Consider the following 17,639-nt stretch of genomic DNA (forward strand, 5'->3'; position numbering starts at 1 on the left):
CCAATTCTTCTAGGTTATCCAATTTGTTGACATTTTGTTCATAGTAGTCTCTTAATGATCCTTTGTATCTGTGGTATCAGTTGTAATGTCTCTTGTTTTCTGATTTTGAGTCTTTAGCCTTTTCTCAGTGTAGCTAAAGTTTTATCTATTTTGTTAAGCAGCTTTTAAAAACAGTTCTTATTTTCATTCATCTTTTCTGTGTTTTTTCTAGTCTCTATTTCATTTATTTCTGCTCTTTATTTCCTTTCTTCTGCTAACTTTGGGCTTAGTTTATTCTTTTCCAAGTTGAGGTGTAAAATTAGGTTGTTTATTTGAGATCTTTCTTGTTTCTTAATGTATAAACTTCCCTCTTAGAACTACTTTTGGTGCATCCCATTCATTTTGATATGTTGTGTTTCCATTTTCATTTGTCTCAAGATGTTTTTAATTTCCCTTTTGGTTTCTTCTTTTGACCCACTGATTGTTCAGGAGCATATTGTTTAATTTCCACATCTTTACGAATTTTTCCAGTTTTCTTCCTGTCACTGATTTCCAGATTCATACTGTTGGGGTCCAGAAAGATAGTTGGTATGATTTCAGTCTTAAATTTGCTAAGACTTGTCTTGTGACTTACCTAATCTATGTAGGGGAATGTTCCATGTAGGTTTGACAAGAGTGTATATTCTGTTGTTGAATAAAATGTTACACATATGCCTGCTAGGTCCATTGATCTAAAGTATAGTTCAGATTCAGTGTTTCCTTCTTGATTTTCCTCTCAGTACAATCCATTGTTGAAAGTGAGATATTTATTGTATTGTCCTGTTTCTCCCTTTATATTTATTAGTATTTGCTTAATACATTTAGATGCTCCTATATTAATTCCATAAAATTTGCAATTGTTATATCCTTTTTGAATTGACCCCTTTATCATTCTATAATGACCTTAATTGTCTCCTGTTACAGGTTTTGACTCAGAGCCTGTTTTGTCTGATATAAGCAGCTATCCCTGTTCTCTTGGTTTCCACTTGTGTAAAATATCTTTTTCCATCCCTTCACTTTGAGCCTATGTGTGTCCTTAAAGCTGAGGTGAGTCTCTTGTAGGTAGCATATAGTTGGGTCTTGTTTGTTTGGTTTTTTTTTCCATCCAGCTACTATATACCTTTTGATTGGAAAATCAATCCATCTACATTTGGAGTAATTATTAATAGGCAGGGACTTAGTAATGCCATCTTATGAATTCTTTTTTGGTTGTTTTGTATTTCCCTTGTTCCTCCTCTTGCTGCCTTTCTTTGTGAATCATGGTTTATCATTGTAGCATGCTTTGATTCCCTTCTGTTCGTCTTTTGTGTATCTGATCTAAGTTTTTGCTTTGTGGTTACCATGAACCTTATATGAAACATCTTATAGATATAATAGTTTATTTTGCACTGATAACAACTTAACTTTGATCACATATGAAAACCTTTACCAGGACTTCCCTGGTGGCATAGTGGTTGGGACTCCATGCTCCCAGTGCAGGGGGCGCAGATTCGATCCCTGGTCAGGGAACTGGATCCCACATGCATGCTGCAACTAAGGGTTTGCATGCCACAACTGGGGAGCCTGCAAGCTACAACTAAGGAGCCCATGTGCCGCAACTAAGGAGCCAGCGAGCAGCAACTAAGCAGCCCACCTGCCACAACTAAGACCCAGAGCAACCAAATAAATAAATAAATTTTTTTAATTTACCCTTTCACTCCCATTTTGTGTTTTTGATGTCACAGTTTACCTCTTTTTATATTGTGTAGTCATTAACAAATTATTTTATTTCTTTTTTTTTTAAACATTCGTCCTTTAACCTTTATCATCCATGAATGAATAAGACAGTGTTCTGGGGCTCTCAAACAGCTGCTGAGAGTGGCTACAGCCAGTTCATAGGCCACTGCAGGGTCCACAGCTGGGACTGAGGTCTGTATGCCTCCTTCCAGGTCCCTTTGCATATGAGGCTGGATTCCACAGCTCCCGCAAAGGCACTTTTCTCCATGAATGGATGCCAAGTTATTGCAGGGGCTGGAGGGGGCATAGTGAGAGACATCTTACTCAGCTATCTTGCTGACATCACTCCTTATGTTGCTATAGTGGATATTTTGGATATTATAACGTGGCAACTCTGAAAGTCAGATTCTCATCCCTGTCCAAGGTTTGTTGTTGTTTGTTTAGAGTTTTCTAAACTGATTTCATAATTTTTTGTTTTGTGTGGTCATTGAAGTCTCTGTTAGCTTAGTAGTCAGCTAGTGATTTCCATTAAACTCTTGGAACTGAAATATCTCTGTCTTTGCCAGTGGGTTCTGTGTGTATGTTGGTATCTTCAGTGTTAATACTCACTATCTTTGATACTCAACCAGGAAGTTTACAACTCTGTCTTAGCCTTTACTTCTGGCTTGCATAGAGCCTGATGTCAGCCAGAGATGTGGGAACTTAGTGCTTTTCTCAGGTCTTCTCTGTCTGAGAATGTGCCCAACGTGGCATACGTGTGGCCTTCTAGAGTCCCAGGAGTGTGTGGAGCTTTTCAAGGCCCTTATTGCACAAAGCAGCACACTCCCCAGTCTTTCTTCCCAAGCTTTTCAGTTTGTCTGTTATTTACCCCAACTGTATGCCTTGTCCCAGGGAACTAATGTACGTACTCTTGAATGTCTTCAACAAATCCCCACCCCACCCCAGGAGAGTTCAGAATTAGGCCAAAAATGATTGATATCTCAAATGCTGTTGAAAATGCAGGCTAGTTTTTAAGCAAGATTATATGGCTGGGGTTTGGGATTTGAAAGTCAATAATAGTGTACAGTTGAGCCATTCTCCCCCATTACCTTAAGGGCTAGTACTTGTTGGTGAGTTTTTTAGACTTTGTGGTGGCAGAGTACAGTAGTGGCAAGCAATGCAGAATCTTCTGCTTTGCACTTTGACTCATGTCAAAAAGTAAGGAACTGGAGAGCACATGATTCCACCCTCTGAAAGAGGTGAGTAGACTGAGCATGAAAAGCATGGTACAGTACTGAAGACCCAGTGGATCAAGATTGAACTTTCAGCAAGCACGACTGCAGGCATATAAAATGCATTTGCTTACAGGAGCTGCTTATGTTCTTCCCATTAGCATCCTCACAGAATAATGAAATTGATCTCATTGGAGAAATCACCTTTAGGCAGACCATCTTGCCTGGAGTCTTAAGTTCTTGATTCTAATTTTTCCCCTCTTTTTGTTTGACTTTAACATTGGATGTCTGCTCAACACTGTGTTCCAAGCAACCACATACTCTTAAATACTTTATACACAAGGCTTCCTTAAGCACCGTTTTAACACTGTCTTTTTTTCCTTTTCCAAGAGCTGGGGTGGAAAGGAGAATGGCTTTGGACTCGCAGAATGTTGCAGAGACTTGCATATGATGGTAAGTAACTCTTTGGGATATGGTTGTCTTTTGACAGAGCTGTACGTGATCTCTTTTTGAGCCTTACTCTTACAATGAATATACAGTATTTAAAGTTGCCACTTCACATCAGGACTCTTGAGGAACCTGAGATCAATTGAGATCATAACATACCTATTTTTGAAAAGCTTGGGTTTTCAATGTGCTGCTGGTAAATGAAGAATCTCAGAAACATAGTATATGATCATATCCATCTCAAGAAAGTGCATTTGGTGAGTCAGTTTGAAAGTGATGAAAAACCCCAGAAACTACACTTCATTGCATGTTCTCACTGGAACTATCAGAACTCTGGGCAGTCTGGCATGATTTAAGAATGGCTGCTTGGAGAACAGTTCTGCCATTTTGGTTATTGAGAACTTGCAGTGTTCTGTGTGCCTTGTTTACCCCTCATGCCTGTCCTTTCTATACCTTTATGTTTAAATTATGAACTCAGGCCATCCTCCCCTCTGTTTTGATACGATGCTATATAACCACAAAGCACAATTGGATTATTATAATACAATTCTGTGCCAAGAAGCAGCTATATTTTCCAACAGATGTACTGCTTCTTCTGTCACTGTGTCATGTATAGGACAAATGGTGCAATGAAATTCTGCCTAGGAGAATGGTTCTTTTTTCTGGTCACAGAAAACTACAAATAGAACAAGTTACTTTTCCACTTTAGCTAGTATACTTTCTTTAGTGTGCATTATATGAGTGGGTATTGGGTAATATTGGAGGTTAGTGTTTAATAATCAAAGCTATATAAATCTTAACGGGTATTCGGTTTTGGAATTCTAATTCTGAGAAAATTACTTTTCATCTTAAAGTTTAGTTGATTAATTCTGAGACTCCTTATGTATATCAAGCTTGTTCTTGCCCACTTGAGCAATATTCTACTAGGCTTATATGATGTCTGTTACCCATCTTGGTCTCAGCCTGTATTAAGAAATAATGCATCCTTTTAGTTATTGATATTTGGCATGTCATGGGACTTTGAACACTTTGTGTGCTTTAAAGGAAAGTAATACATATACATGTATCTACCTGTGCAGAAAAGCAGTTGGATATGATGAGAAATGATGTAGGATGGTATGGAAAGGAGTATTTAAAGAATTATGAAGGTATGCCCATGAGGCATAGTTTGAGTAAAATATTTCAAAAGGAGATTTTACTCACTAAGATTTCCATAAGAATGTTCTTTTCCATTCTCAAACTGGTACCTAGACCCTTGTATTTGTCCTTCATCCTTGGATTCTTATTCATTTTGGGGGGCAGAATTGCCTCTCTTCCCTCTTGAGGATAGCTGCAGTCAAAATTGATCTCTTGAAAGAAAGAGCAACTGATAGTGTGAGTTATCAATAAGGAATATGAAAGCTTTTGGAGCTCTGGGCTCCACCCTCCTGATTCTGTGTCGTCACAAGACATCTGAGCTCTGCTAAAATAAGGATTAAAGGCACTGTAACTGCCGGCGACACTGCTCATTCTGCTGTCACACTGAGTCAGACAAGTGACTAAGACTGAGGGAAGATTTGGGAGAAGATGGTATCTGATTCTTTCATGTGCCTTATACACAGAAATACCCACCCAGTGCAACTACACTACACTTTGAATTCTATGCAGACCCTGGAGCCGAGGTCAAAATTGAGAAAAGGGTGAGTCTCATTCGCGCTTGTTCTAATAGAGTCAATAATCTGTAGTTGGGGTTGACTTTTCTAGGACTCCTCAGTAAAATGAGGGAATGATGTTGAGCTACATTGCTGCCCTTCCAAGCTAAATATATCCAGCAGCTTCTCAGGAATAAGTGTTCATTGTTTGCCCAGCTCTGATAGGTTTGAGTCTCACTTATGTTGGAACTGCCAAAAGACAGGATTCTGTTTATGAGGCACTGTTAGGACTGGTGTATTTTTCTCAGTCTCAGTTGAGAATTCCACCATTTAGTATAATAGTCTAGGTAGCAATCGGCTCAACTTTCTCTACTCAAGCCAGCCTGCAAGAAGTCTGTGTATTGCTTACAGGGTCCTGCTTCAGTTATCTGGTCATTCCATATTCTTTGAGGAGATACCAAAATTGACTTTGGTTTAGAAGTGACCTAGTGAATAAGATTTTTTTTCCTTTCTGCCTACAGTATCTAATAATAATAAGTAATCTTTCTAGGTTATTGGTGCCTTGAGAACAGTTCTAATGCATGTTTAGAGAGAAACCATTTTCATGGATTTACTCTTTGCTGTGAATACAGAGGCTGTGGGTATTAAGTCAGTAAAGGTTAAAAAGGGATAAGGAAGAGTATGAAATGTGTCTGGCTATGGGCATTATGTTTTTAATCTGGTTTCAAAGAAGCTTTGCTGAGACTATATAAAATGAGCATTTGGGGGGATTCTAAAGAACACTTTTTGAGAGCGTTCAGTTGAGGCTTCAACCTAGGGTGACATGTTTTTCAGATAACTTGCAGTCCTATGGCAAGGGGAAGCTGAGGTATATAGTGACTCCTAACAACTCTTCTGTCTTTTTAATTTCAGACATCTAGTAACACACTACATTATATTCACATAGAGCAACTTGACAAGGTAAGAGGAATCTTTGACTGTTGGTTAGTTCTTAACATTTGGTTCACTTTTTGTTCCTAACTATTTTCTATTCTGATGTAGATTTCAGAAAGCCCTTCTGAAATCATGGAATCTCTTACCAAAATGTACAGCATTCCTAAGGATAAGCAGGTATGCTATGTCTTAAAAATATCTAAAGGGTGTGGTTGTTATCGATATAGATCAGTGGTATGTGCTGGGGCTGGGAGATAACATAGCAGAAAGAATGGAGTCAGCCTATGGGCAAATTAGCCTCTTTGGGCCTTAGGTTCCTCATCTTTTATGAGGCCAACCCTTACTGACTTCCTAGGTCCTGGTGAGAGTTTGAGGAAAACAGAAGCAGCCTTATTCACCATGAATATCTAATAAGTGGTGGTAGCTCAACACTTGAGATACCAAAGGAGTTGTGTTATTTTTTCTGCTCATTGTAATGGTAATCAAATATTTGATTAATAACCATCAGAACTCTTGCTAAATGTCAAGTAGCCCAATGAGTAAGATTTAGCCCTCTCTCAGAAAGTATAGTCACTTTTTCCATGGGTTTCCTAACTTAGGTCTTATGTCTCTACAGATGCTGTTATTTACACACATACGGCTGGCCCATGGCTTTTCTAATCACAGGAAGCGATTGCAAGCTGTTCAAGCCAGGCTGCATGCAATATCTATATTAGGTAAGAGAATAACACCCTATAATTAATAGGCCCTGGTTAGGCAGTTTAGACTTGATTTCCTTTGAACTTCATCTGTCTTTGTTGCTACAGGGCTTATTGTAGTTACCTAGGTGGCAAGTTGAATTGTAAAATTGCCAACATTCCTAGTGTTCACTGTATTCATCATTCTTGGGCTCTTTAATGTTCGATCAGAAAGAGAACATGATTGACATATCACATACGTTTAGTCTTTATTTTTGTGGGGGGTTTTTTGTTTTTGTTTTTTTATGAGTGTTCAGATAGTCATCATCTTCAGGGCCCTGTTTTTCCTCTGGCCATTTCATCTTTCTCTTCTTCGGGAATATAATTTTGAAATTCATTAGTCACTATTGTGCATTTTGCTTTTTCCTGTAGGGTGGTATAGTGGAAAGCACACTGGTTTGGGAATCAGTCCTGGGCTTTCACCCTGACTCTGCAGATTATTAGGCACCTGTTTATCTTTTTGGCTTCAGTTTCCTCATTTAATAAGTCTTTTATAAGCTGATCAGAGGATTAAATGAAAACCTGTAAAGTACCTAGCATAGGCCAGGCACATAGAAGGTATAAAATGATACCTGCTGTTAATATTACTGTCCTTCATTATGTCATTACTTGTTTTTCTACTCTTTTAAACTATGAGTTCCTTGAAATGAAATTTCTGCTTATCCTATTTGTATTCATACCTAGCATAACTTCTGGTATGTTAGTGGGTACCCAGGAAATGTTTGTTGAAAACTAGATGAATGTATTCAAATCCAATTAGTTTGCACTTCAGGAGACTGTTCAGTATTACCTTTGTGTGGGATTTTCTGGAAGTGGATAACATGTATTCTCTCAAGTTTTATTACAGTGTCATACAAGTTTCTGATTTAGTCTACAATAGTCCATAAATTCTGTTCTTTACAGCTTGTGTAAGTGTTTCCAGTATAAAACAGAAACACATGGAGAGACTAAAATGGAAGTCCAAGACATAATAGAGTTATCAAGTAGTGATGTTATAAAATATTAATTCTTCATTCTCTTTTCATACTTTCATTCCTGAAAATCCTTGTTCAAGACAATCGATACTATTAATAGGAGAATCTGTCAGTTTGGTGGGTATTTAGAGCTTATCACTATATTTGATTCAATCCTCTAGAATTCAGTGATTCTGCCCACCAATGCTGGTGGGAGGGAAGTCCTTCCCCAGAACCAGTAGGTGTCAAAAGGTTTGTCATTGGGCAGTGGCTTGACCACTGCCTTCTTGCCTAAAGTGTTTATTTCTCCTTTTGCAGTGTATTCCAATGCCTTGCAGGAGTCTGCAAACAGTATCTTGTATAATGGGTTGATAGAGGAGTTGGTAGATGTCCTTCAGATAACAGATAAGCAGCTTATGGTAAGTATTTATTAATATTCTCCTGTGTATATCAGGCTCGTATGTATTTATATGCCTTTTGGGTTTTCCCAGAGGTTAGAATGAACCCCAAGAGGAAAGCTTAGCCCTTTCCTCCTTGGATTTTCAGCTGCACATTTAACAAGTGCTGGGTTTTCAATGTTATTCTCAACAGACCTCCATCTACTACAAGCAGTTACCAGTAGAATGACTTAAATTTTAGAGTGGGTATTAGCAACTTGATTCAGTCATGTGCTTCTTATTTAACACCTCCCATGTTTACCTTCTGCTTTCATAGGAGATTAAAGCTGCTTCTTTACGAACATTAACATCAATCGTCCACTTGGAAAGAACTCCCAAACTCAGCAGTATTATTGACTGTACTGGAACTGCCTCCTACCATGGATTTTTGCCTGTACTGGTGCGAAACTGTATCCAGGCTATGATAGGTAAGTTTTGGTGGTGATTATCCTAGGCACGAAGAGGAACCCTTCCCTTTGCTTTGTCTGCCTTTGTTTAGCATCCTGCCAACTTAACACCAAATTCTGAGCTTGCTCTTTCTCTCCCTCTCTCAACTTCCCTTTTAGATCCTTCCATGGATCCATACCCTCACCAGTTTGCCACTGCACTCTTCTCTTTTTTATACCATCTGGCCAGCTACGATGCTGGTGGCGAAGCCTTGGTCTCCTGTGGAATGATGGAAGCCTTATTGAAGGTGCTCTACTTTTTTTAAAATATACGTTTGTGGGGAAATTAACTAAGAGAGGGTATAGAGTTTTAAGTTTGGAATGGTTCACAGTGAGAACAGTTAGCATAAGAAAGCTTACCCAGAAAATGTTATACTTAATTTCTCAAGTTTGGCCTTATAGTTATCTCATTAACAACTTTTAAGAGCAGCTATTTCCATTATTAAGAATTGATCATAGTCCAGCATGGTATGATAAGAGGCCCTGTGTACTAATTAAGACATTGCCATATCTTAGGACCTTAGGCATGATAGGCTATGCCATGTGCTGGGCACTGGGCACCAGCTCTTTCCTCCCTGAATATTTTATTTAATCCTGAAAGGTAATGTATGTCCCTAGTACCTCAGGAGGTTGAGTCTCAGAAGTGATAGAGCTGTCATTTGGCAAGCACCAAAAATCAAATGTTTTTTTTCCTCCTGTACTGTGCTGCCTCCCTGAGACCCTAGACTGCATGTTTCCAAAAGAGCACATTATTTACAGCTTTGTGTCTTTTCATTTGATTGGATTCACCTTTTCCTCTCCCTAATAGGTCATAAAGTTTCTTGGCGATGAACAGGACCAGATAACATTTGTCACCAGAGCTGTCAGAGTGGTTGACCTCATCACCAACCTGGACATGGCAGCTTTTCAATCCCATAGTGGACTTTCTATCTTCATTTATAGACTTGAGGTATACAAGAAGCACTTTGCATATACTTATATGTCGTGAGAGTTGAGCCTGGGATGCTAATGACCCTGAAGAGCCATTTTATCCCTCTTTTATTTTTAGAAACCAGTTCTGTAATCGCCTGTGACCTTTTTTTTTTGTTATAATTGTTTTTAATCTCTGGTATGTATATAGGATTATCTTACTATTTTCCCCTTGATCGTAGCATGAAGTAGATTTGTGCCGAAAAGAATGTCCTTTTGTGATCAAGCCAAAGATCCAGAGACCCAGTACTACACAAGAAGGAGAAGAAATGGAAACTGATATGGATGGTAATTAACAGTTACTAAAAGTATTGGTTCATTATCTTCTTTTTCCCACTAAAGTGTAAACTCCATGAGATCAGGATACCGTTTTGTTCACTAACCTCCAGTAGTGCCTGATACATATGTTGTAGGTGTTTAAAGATGTAACACATTTAAGATAAGGAGAATATAGATGCTAAAATGGGACCCTATGAAACTGTGTGGCTATTTTGAGAAGGAAAGGGAGAGTTGAAAAAGTTGTTGGATAGGGAACAACTTTTAAATCATAAAATCTGAAAGATAGAAGACCAGGTATTCTTAATTTTGGGGTGCATCAGGTATGTCCTTTTTTAAAACCTCCCCCAATGGGTAGCTCTTAAGAATAGTACCAAAAATAAAAAACTGTTCCACAAAACAGCTTTCTTAGAATTTAATCTTATCTTGATGACCCAGGATATCATTACATATATCTGTTATCATGCTAATAATAAAGATATTTTTTAATTTTTATAATGCTTTCATTCTTGACACTAAATATCCATAAGTTTTCATTCTTTTTTTCCAAACACAATTAACTATGTGCATTGCTACCCCTAGAAGCCCCTTTACCCAATTTCTATCTCTAGTCTTCAGTGGGTGACTTGGCATTTGAGGTAGCGGGTGTGGTCATGTGATCCCAAGTGTTGTTTAAAATGTGACATCTCCTAAACGTTGTGGTGTGGAAGACAATTTAAAGATTCACTCAGTGTTCACTATAAATCAGTGGTTGTCAAACTTCAGTAACCATACGAATAAAGTGCTTGCTAAAGATTTAGTGCAGTGCTTGATTTAGTAAGAAAGACCAGGAAATCTACATTTTTAACAACTAATCCTGGTGATTATAATGTACTCAGAGAGAAAATTGTATATTCACCGCAAAGCACGTTACAGAACCATGAGTTTGTGTTTCCTGTCTATAAGTAGGCACATGTATGTATGTTTGTATATGTGTAAAAAAGATTGGAAGAAAATATTTCAAAATGTAAACAGTGGTTTATCACTAATGGAGCTTTTTATCGTATTTTATAAGCTGTAAGAAGTAATTGTGTATCTTGTACTCGATTAAAATTATTCATGTGTATAAAATAAAAATGATGGTCACTCTCTACCCACCATAGCTACTATTTTTGTGTAGTTCTTTCCAGTCTTTTATGCATATTCAAATACATGTTGATGTAAGTATATAGTTTTTTAAAACAAGATGAGATCATTAACATATTGTTCAGTTTAACATTGTTGATTCATTGTATCATAGACATCCTTCCATATCCGTCTTAGTGCTTTTTATATTTATTATTGTTACCCTCCAAAAACCCTCTGCCTACTACCCACCAGTAGTAAAGAAATTGCATATTTTACTTACCACCTTTTTCCTCCCAAATTTGATGGGTGAGAAATATTGAAGGACTTCTTTTGTAGGGCTGTGTTTAATTTGCATATCTTGAATAACTAGTGATGTTAAATACCCTTCTATTTTGTGAAAACAGTTGACCCTTGAACAACACAGGTTTGAACTGAACAGGTCCTCCTTTTTAATTTATTTATCTATTTATTTATATATTGGCTGCATTGGGTCTTTGTTACTGCACATGGGCTTTCTCTAGTTGCGGTGAGCGGAGGCTACTCTTCATTGTGGTGTGGTGGCTTCTCTTGTTGCGGAGCATGGACTCTAGGCGCATGGACTTCAGTAGTTGCGGTGCACAGGCTCAATAGTTGCAGCTCGCAGGCTCTAGAGCGCAGGCTCAATAGTTGTGGCGCATGGGCTTAGTTGCTCTGCGGCATGTGGGATCTTCCCAGGGTAGGGATGGAACCCATGTCCCCTGCCTTGGCAGGTGGATTCTTTTTTTTTTTTTTTTTTTTATATATATTTTATTTATTTATTTTATTGGCTGTGTTGGGTCTTCATTGCTGCACATGGGCTTTCTCTAGTTGTGGCGAGTGGGGGCTACTCTTCATTGTGGTGCACAGGCTTCTCATTGCTGTGGCTTCTCTTGTTGTAGAGCACGGGCTCTAGGCGCGTGGGCTTCAGTAGTTGTGGCGCATGGGCTGAATAGTTGTGGCTCACGGGCTCTAGAGCACAGGCTCAGTAGTTGTGGCGCATGGGCTTAGTTGTTCTGCAGCATGTGGTATCTTCCTGGGGCAGGGATCAAACCCATGTCCCCTGCATTGGCAGGCGGATTCTTACCCACTGCGCCACCTAGGAAGTCCCAGCAGGTGGATTCTTAACCACTGAGCAACCTGGGAGGTCCTGAACAGGTCCTTTTATAAGTGGATTTTTTCAGTGAATATGTACTACAGTACTACACAATCCACAGTTGGTTGAAGCCACAGATGTGGAACCTTGGATATGTAGGGCTAACTGTAAAGTTAGATGTAGATTTTCAACTATATGGAGGGTTGGGGCCCCTAACCTTTGTGTTGTTCAAGGGTCAACTGTATTTTTATTGTGGGTTTCAGTATTCTGATCCTTTTCCATTTTGACATCATTTGTCTCACATTTTGGGGAAAAAAAAAGTTCTCAAATAACCTTCTCTTTTGGTGGTGCCTTTTATTCTAATTTCTTTATCATAACTTTTACTTTAGTTGCAGATGTGACTATGGATAGTAGTCCTGGCTCATCCATCTCTATGGAGCACCGGCTGGATGTTGAATTAAGGGCATCGAGTTCCAGCAGTGCTAGCATCTCCTCTGGCCCTGGCCCTCGTCCTGGTATGTAGACACATAGAGACACAGCCAATCACAGTGATTGAATTACTAACCTAGTGAAGCAGGGTGCTTTGGGGGAGCTTAAGCAGTACATTTGGAGGTTTGCTTTTTATGACTATGACTGTTACTTTGCCATTCTGGTGTTCATTTTCTCATATTAACATTTATTTCATAGTATTTTATAATTTTCCAACTATTCACAGATTGATTATTTTATCAAAACATCCATGTTTGAGGGCAGATGATATTCAAAATAGAAATTGAAGATCAGAGTTAATCTTTACTTTTTTTTCTTTTTTACTTTAGACTTTTAATTTTAGTATAAGTTTTTGTGTAGTCCTTGGTGATTTATTTTTTCAATTTTGAAGTTTAGGTAAATGTTCTTCCCAACATCCAGAGATTTCACTTCGAATGTCTGCTAGTGTTGCTATAGTGTATACGGATCTCCTAAAAATTAGTTTTATGTGCATGCTCATTGTATATAATGGTGAACCAGTATAATCCTCTTTCTCCCTTGCCAGGAGTCCAGTGTATTCCACAACGAGCCGCACTTCTCAAATCCATGTTGAATTTCCTCAAGAAGGCCATTCAAGACCCTGCTTTCTCGGATGGCATAAGACATGGTATTTGATTCTGGATACTTTCTGGAAGGGTGTTTGACTCTCTCAAAGATTAGTCCTTTTCATACTTTTTTGGAAAAGGCCATGCCATTTCGAATAACTTTTATAGTCCTTTAGTGTCACTTTTTCTCTAACAATTGTTCAGCTATTTTCATAATGATTCACCTATTCTTTTCCTTTTCCAGCTTTTGAATCTATGTTCACTTCCAGCCTGCTACCTCACTGTTTCTCAGTGTCTGTATTCTTTTATTAGTTGATCTACTGTTAAAAGGTTATTGCATGGACAAGGAATAAATAATAGACCATTAAGAGGCGACGAGTGGGGGCCATTAAATTGGAATCAACATAGACTTTGTTTACCATCGTGTGGTATATGTAATATATTGATCCGTCATCCCCACCCATCAAACTACTACTGGATTGATCATATTCTTCCTGATGTTTGCTTTTCTCTTAGTGATGGATGGTTCTCTGCCTACCTCCCTGAAACACATCATCAGCAATGCAGAATACTATGGCCCATCACTCTTTCTCCTAGGTAAGTGGAGTTGAATTTGTTTATACTGAGCTAGAATAATAACCTGGCAGTGTTCTCTGTGTGTTTTACATCCTTGAAGATTTTTACTATCCACATTTGTCCACTGTGTGATTATGTATCTTTCTAGTTGGTGATGAAATACAGAAAGGTCAAAGTCCTGTTTCAAATAAATATCCATTTGCAGTGTATTGTGAATCATTTGTAATCAGTAGTATCATTGTACACTTGGCTTTTTGTGCTACACTTACGCTGCAGGTGTACTAAGAAACATGTCTTTATTCAATGGTTAGTCCCTAAACTTGGTCTAAAAAGCCCAATCAGAATGGTTTCCACTCTCAGAATTGAATGTCAGACCTGTAAGCTGTAATATAGAAAATTGTTTCTTACTGTAGAAAATTCAGTTTTGGAATCTGTGGGTAGTTACTTATAGAAAATGTCCTTGCATTTTGACATTACCACTACTTTGAGTATTGCTGTTGTTAAAACCTCATATTTATTAACTGGCATTTATTGAGTGCCATACATGTTCAGGACAATACATGAGATATATATGCTTCTAGAATTCTCCCTAAAACTGTAAAGGAATTTAGTGGGAGGTATAGAAATAGAGAAAGCCTCCTTGTACCAGTAGCACACACATTTTAATACTTCAGGGTGTCTGGAGGGAGTAGTTTTGGCTACTACAGATTCAGATACTTAACTCCCTTGCCAAAGCAATTTAGGATTTTTGTGTATTAACTTTGTATCCTGTGATTTTGCTAAATTAGTAGTTCATAATTGTTTTGTTGATTTCTTAAGATATTCTACATAGTCTTGTATGTTTTAAAACTTGAATAGTTTTACTTCTTTCTTTATAATCTTTATGCTTTTTATTTTATTTTTTGTTCCTGAACTCAGAGGGGAAAGCATTCAGTCAGTATTTCACCATTAAATTTGAGGTTCTCCAAAAAAAAAAAAAAAAAAAAAAAAAGTTCGAGGTTAGCAGATTTTGTGTTGAATGTTTTGTTCCTCTTGATCAAGTTAAGGAAGTGTTCCCTTGTGTTACAGCAACTCCATTTTTACACGGAGAGGCTCCCTCCCAAGGTTAGTTTCAGATGGAAAAACTCCTGATAGTAGTCCTTTGGTATGATCAAAGAAAGATTTGTTACATAGTTGAAGAAGTTCCAGGTCAAGGGGCAGGGAAGGATGACTCTCTCTTTGGGAGAAAGCCCCAAAACAGAGAAAAGCAAGTGCACAGGTCTTTATTTATAAAGGGGAAGTTTGAAAGAGGAAGCAAGAGGATACATGTGCTTGTGCATTGGGGTGGGAGCAGGTGAGCCCTCTCAGGATGATGTAGGAAGCAGTAAATGAGACCTGGAGCATAAAAGCAAACATCCATGGAGGTCAAAATTCCTTCTTTAAAGTCTTAATTCATCCCTAGCATTTGAGTTAGCATAACAACCTCCCAGGTTCCCTGTAAATAAACTTGTGCTTGAGAGGGACCAAATTTGCAAGGCCAACCCAAAATAATTAATCCAGCAATTATTTTAGTTCCATAAATAATAGTGTAGAGCCTTTCACCTCAGACAGAAGGAGATGGCCAGAAAAAGAAATTAATAGGGGTCTGAGAATCTCATGGAGTATTTTAGTAATATAAATGGCTGTTTTGGGTTTGTTGTTTTATTTGTTGAACTATTCTGGATGTCTTTCCTATATTATTAACCCACATGCAACAGGAGGTCACCTTTAAGGCACAAGCTCTACTTCAGAATACCAGTAGGTAGTTTAATGCAATCTCTTCTCAATTATCATGGCAAATAGATTGCTTTGTCCCTCATTAAGGGCTTCTAAGACCTGAGCTGTTTGGTTTATGTAGTCAGCCAGGAGTTATGCCATTATCTGGGTAGCCTCTATGAGATGAATCTGTTGTAGAATTGAAAATACCTGAACTTGTGCCTGTTCTACCAGAGATGGTGATGAGACCTAATGTAATAGGTAAAAACATGTCCCAGTGCTCCCTTTTATAGCCAGTTGATGGGGGAGACTAAGGAGGGCATGAAGGGAAAGTCAATGATAAAGCACCTGGTGAGGTTATGATGTCCTGCTGCAGCAATTCCATGCTGAAACCCACCAAATGAAGATTCTGACTCTTCTCATATCCTACCTTTGACTCTTCTACCCCAGTTTTATACCCAACTGTGTCCCCTTTAACTTCTTCAACTGCCTTTTCTTCTCACCTCCTATCTTAGCCTTGCCACATTTTAATCTGTTCAGGTCTGCATATGCTCTGTTTCTAGCCTAGCTGATGGCAATACCAACATGGTTATCGTGGAGTACTTAACAAGAGAGGGTGACAAGTAGTCAGTATTATGAATATTGAATATCTCCAAAGCAGCAAGTTATTTGTGTAAGTGGTTGCCCGGCCTGGGGCACCTGGTAACATTGCTGGAGGTTTAGTGCTCAGGTGACATTCTCTGTTAGAAAAAATTTTGTCCATCAGGTTGAAGAAGAGGGAAATGTGGGGTAGTGATAGTAGAATAATGGAAAATGAAATATGGGACTGTCTGATGAGGGGAAATCAACTCATGGAGCCACACAATGGCAGCAGATATAGGGGCAATTAACATTTAAGGGTGTCAGCATCAAGGCTGGGACTATCAGTTATGCTGAAATCATCATCTAGGATGCTGGGTTGATGTGAGTCCTGGTCTAGCCCCAAAACTTTGATGGAAAGTCTTATATATTGGAGAAATAATTGCAGAAGTGACTGGTTGTCAGTATTCCTTTGTCTCCAGGAGTTACAGCATAATTCCTTACAGGAAAACTGTGGACTGAATACCTCAAACAAGTGAAGTCACAGCATAGATAAGAAAGAGCCCAAGGAATTTGGCATTAAGCTGGAGTGGTAGACTCCCAGACCCAGGCCAGCCAAATGAGGCATTGCTAAGCCAACCAGAGCCTGGCATAATGTTATGCCAGAATGTTGCATAATATTTTCAAACCTGTGGTCTACGGGCCTTGGCATGGTAGAGGTGCCCATTTATTATAGGAGCCACAGGCATTGTTATCCCAGATTATGTAGTGGTTTCTCATTTAGTATCTCTGTAATAGCTACCATCCTGTTTAAGAATATTGATACTGGGAACTAACTTAAGATCTTCCTTTCCTCTTTGGAAGAACCGTAAAGTTGTAGACATGGGGCCAGCCAGGCACCAAGACCTCCATTTTCTGCGAAGAGGGATCTCCAGTTAGCAAACCTTTAAAAGTATTGGGTTAGCCAAAAAGTTCTTTCAGTTTTTAAGTAGAAATAAAAGACACATTTTTCATTTTCACCAAGAACAGTGTATTCACTGTTTTGTTCCACTACCTTCTGCCATTTTTCAGGCAGCTTCATAGTTCCATCTTCCCAAAATTTTTTTATCCTTTTGAGCAAAGAACTCTTCTAGGTGCCTTTTACAGTCTTCCAGAGAATTGAAATTTTTTCTGTTAAGAGAATTTTGTAAAGACCGAAATAAATGGAAATCCAAGGGTGCAATGTCTGGTGAATACAGCAGATGAATCAGAACTAACCAAGCTGTAAAAGTTTTTGCCTGGTCATCAAAGAAACATGCAGTCTTGCGTTATCCTGATGGAAGGTTATGCGTTTTCTGTTGACTAATTCCAGACGCTTCATTGTGTGCTGCTTTCACTTGGTCTAATTGGGAGCAGTACTTGTTGAAATTAATCGTTTGGTTTTCCGAAAGGAGCTCATAATAGAGGACTCCTTTTCAATCCCACCATATACACAACATCACCTTCTTTGGATGAAGACTGGTCTTTGGTGTGGTTAGTGGCGGATCATTTCACTTGCCCCACAATCTCTTCCCTTCCACATTATATTGTACAGTATCCACTTTTCATCAGCCATCAAAATTTGTTTTAAAACCGGAATGTTTTCGTTACATTTAAGTAGAGAATCAAATGCAGAAATACAGTCAAGAAGGTTTTTTTTCCCCTTA

General features: G+C 38.5%; 1 protein-coding gene across 13 annotated transcripts in view; it reads left to right on the top strand.

Moving 5' to 3' along the window:
• Window positions 1–17,639, top strand: part of HUWE1 (HECT, UBA and WWE domain containing E3 ubiquitin protein ligase 1) — a 148,877-nt gene that overhangs the window by 53,908 nt on the left and 77,330 nt on the right. For 11 of the 13 annotated variants that reach the window (XM_057717533.1, XM_057717537.1, XM_057717535.1 and 8 more), the window contains 13 exons: window positions 3,336–3,398; window positions 4,994–5,071; window positions 5,936–5,983; window positions 6,065–6,133; window positions 6,573–6,672; window positions 7,944–8,065; window positions 8,361–8,511; window positions 8,650–8,777; window positions 9,338–9,478; window positions 9,681–9,786; window positions 12,382–12,507; window positions 13,026–13,127; window positions 13,582–13,662. In XM_057717533.1, the coding sequence (XP_057573516.1) occupies window positions 3,336–3,398; window positions 4,994–5,071; window positions 5,936–5,983; window positions 6,065–6,133; window positions 6,573–6,672; window positions 7,944–8,065; window positions 8,361–8,511; window positions 8,650–8,777; window positions 9,338–9,478; window positions 9,681–9,786; window positions 12,382–12,507; window positions 13,026–13,127; window positions 13,582–13,662 (1,315 nt within the window). The remainder of the gene's footprint in view (window positions 1–3,335; window positions 3,399–4,993; window positions 5,072–5,935; window positions 5,984–6,064; window positions 6,134–6,572; window positions 6,673–7,943; window positions 8,066–8,360; window positions 8,512–8,649; window positions 8,778–9,337; window positions 9,479–9,680; window positions 9,787–12,381; window positions 12,508–13,025; window positions 13,128–13,581; window positions 13,663–17,639) is intronic. The other 2 variants (XM_057717540.1, XM_057717545.1) reach the window with 1 other exon arrangement.

This window comes from Hippopotamus amphibius, chromosome X (genome assembly GCF_030028045.1).
Source record: "Hippopotamus amphibius kiboko isolate mHipAmp2 chromosome X, mHipAmp2.hap2, whole genome shotgun sequence".
Lineage (NCBI taxonomy): Eukaryota > Metazoa > Chordata > Mammalia > Artiodactyla > Hippopotamidae > Hippopotamus > Hippopotamus amphibius.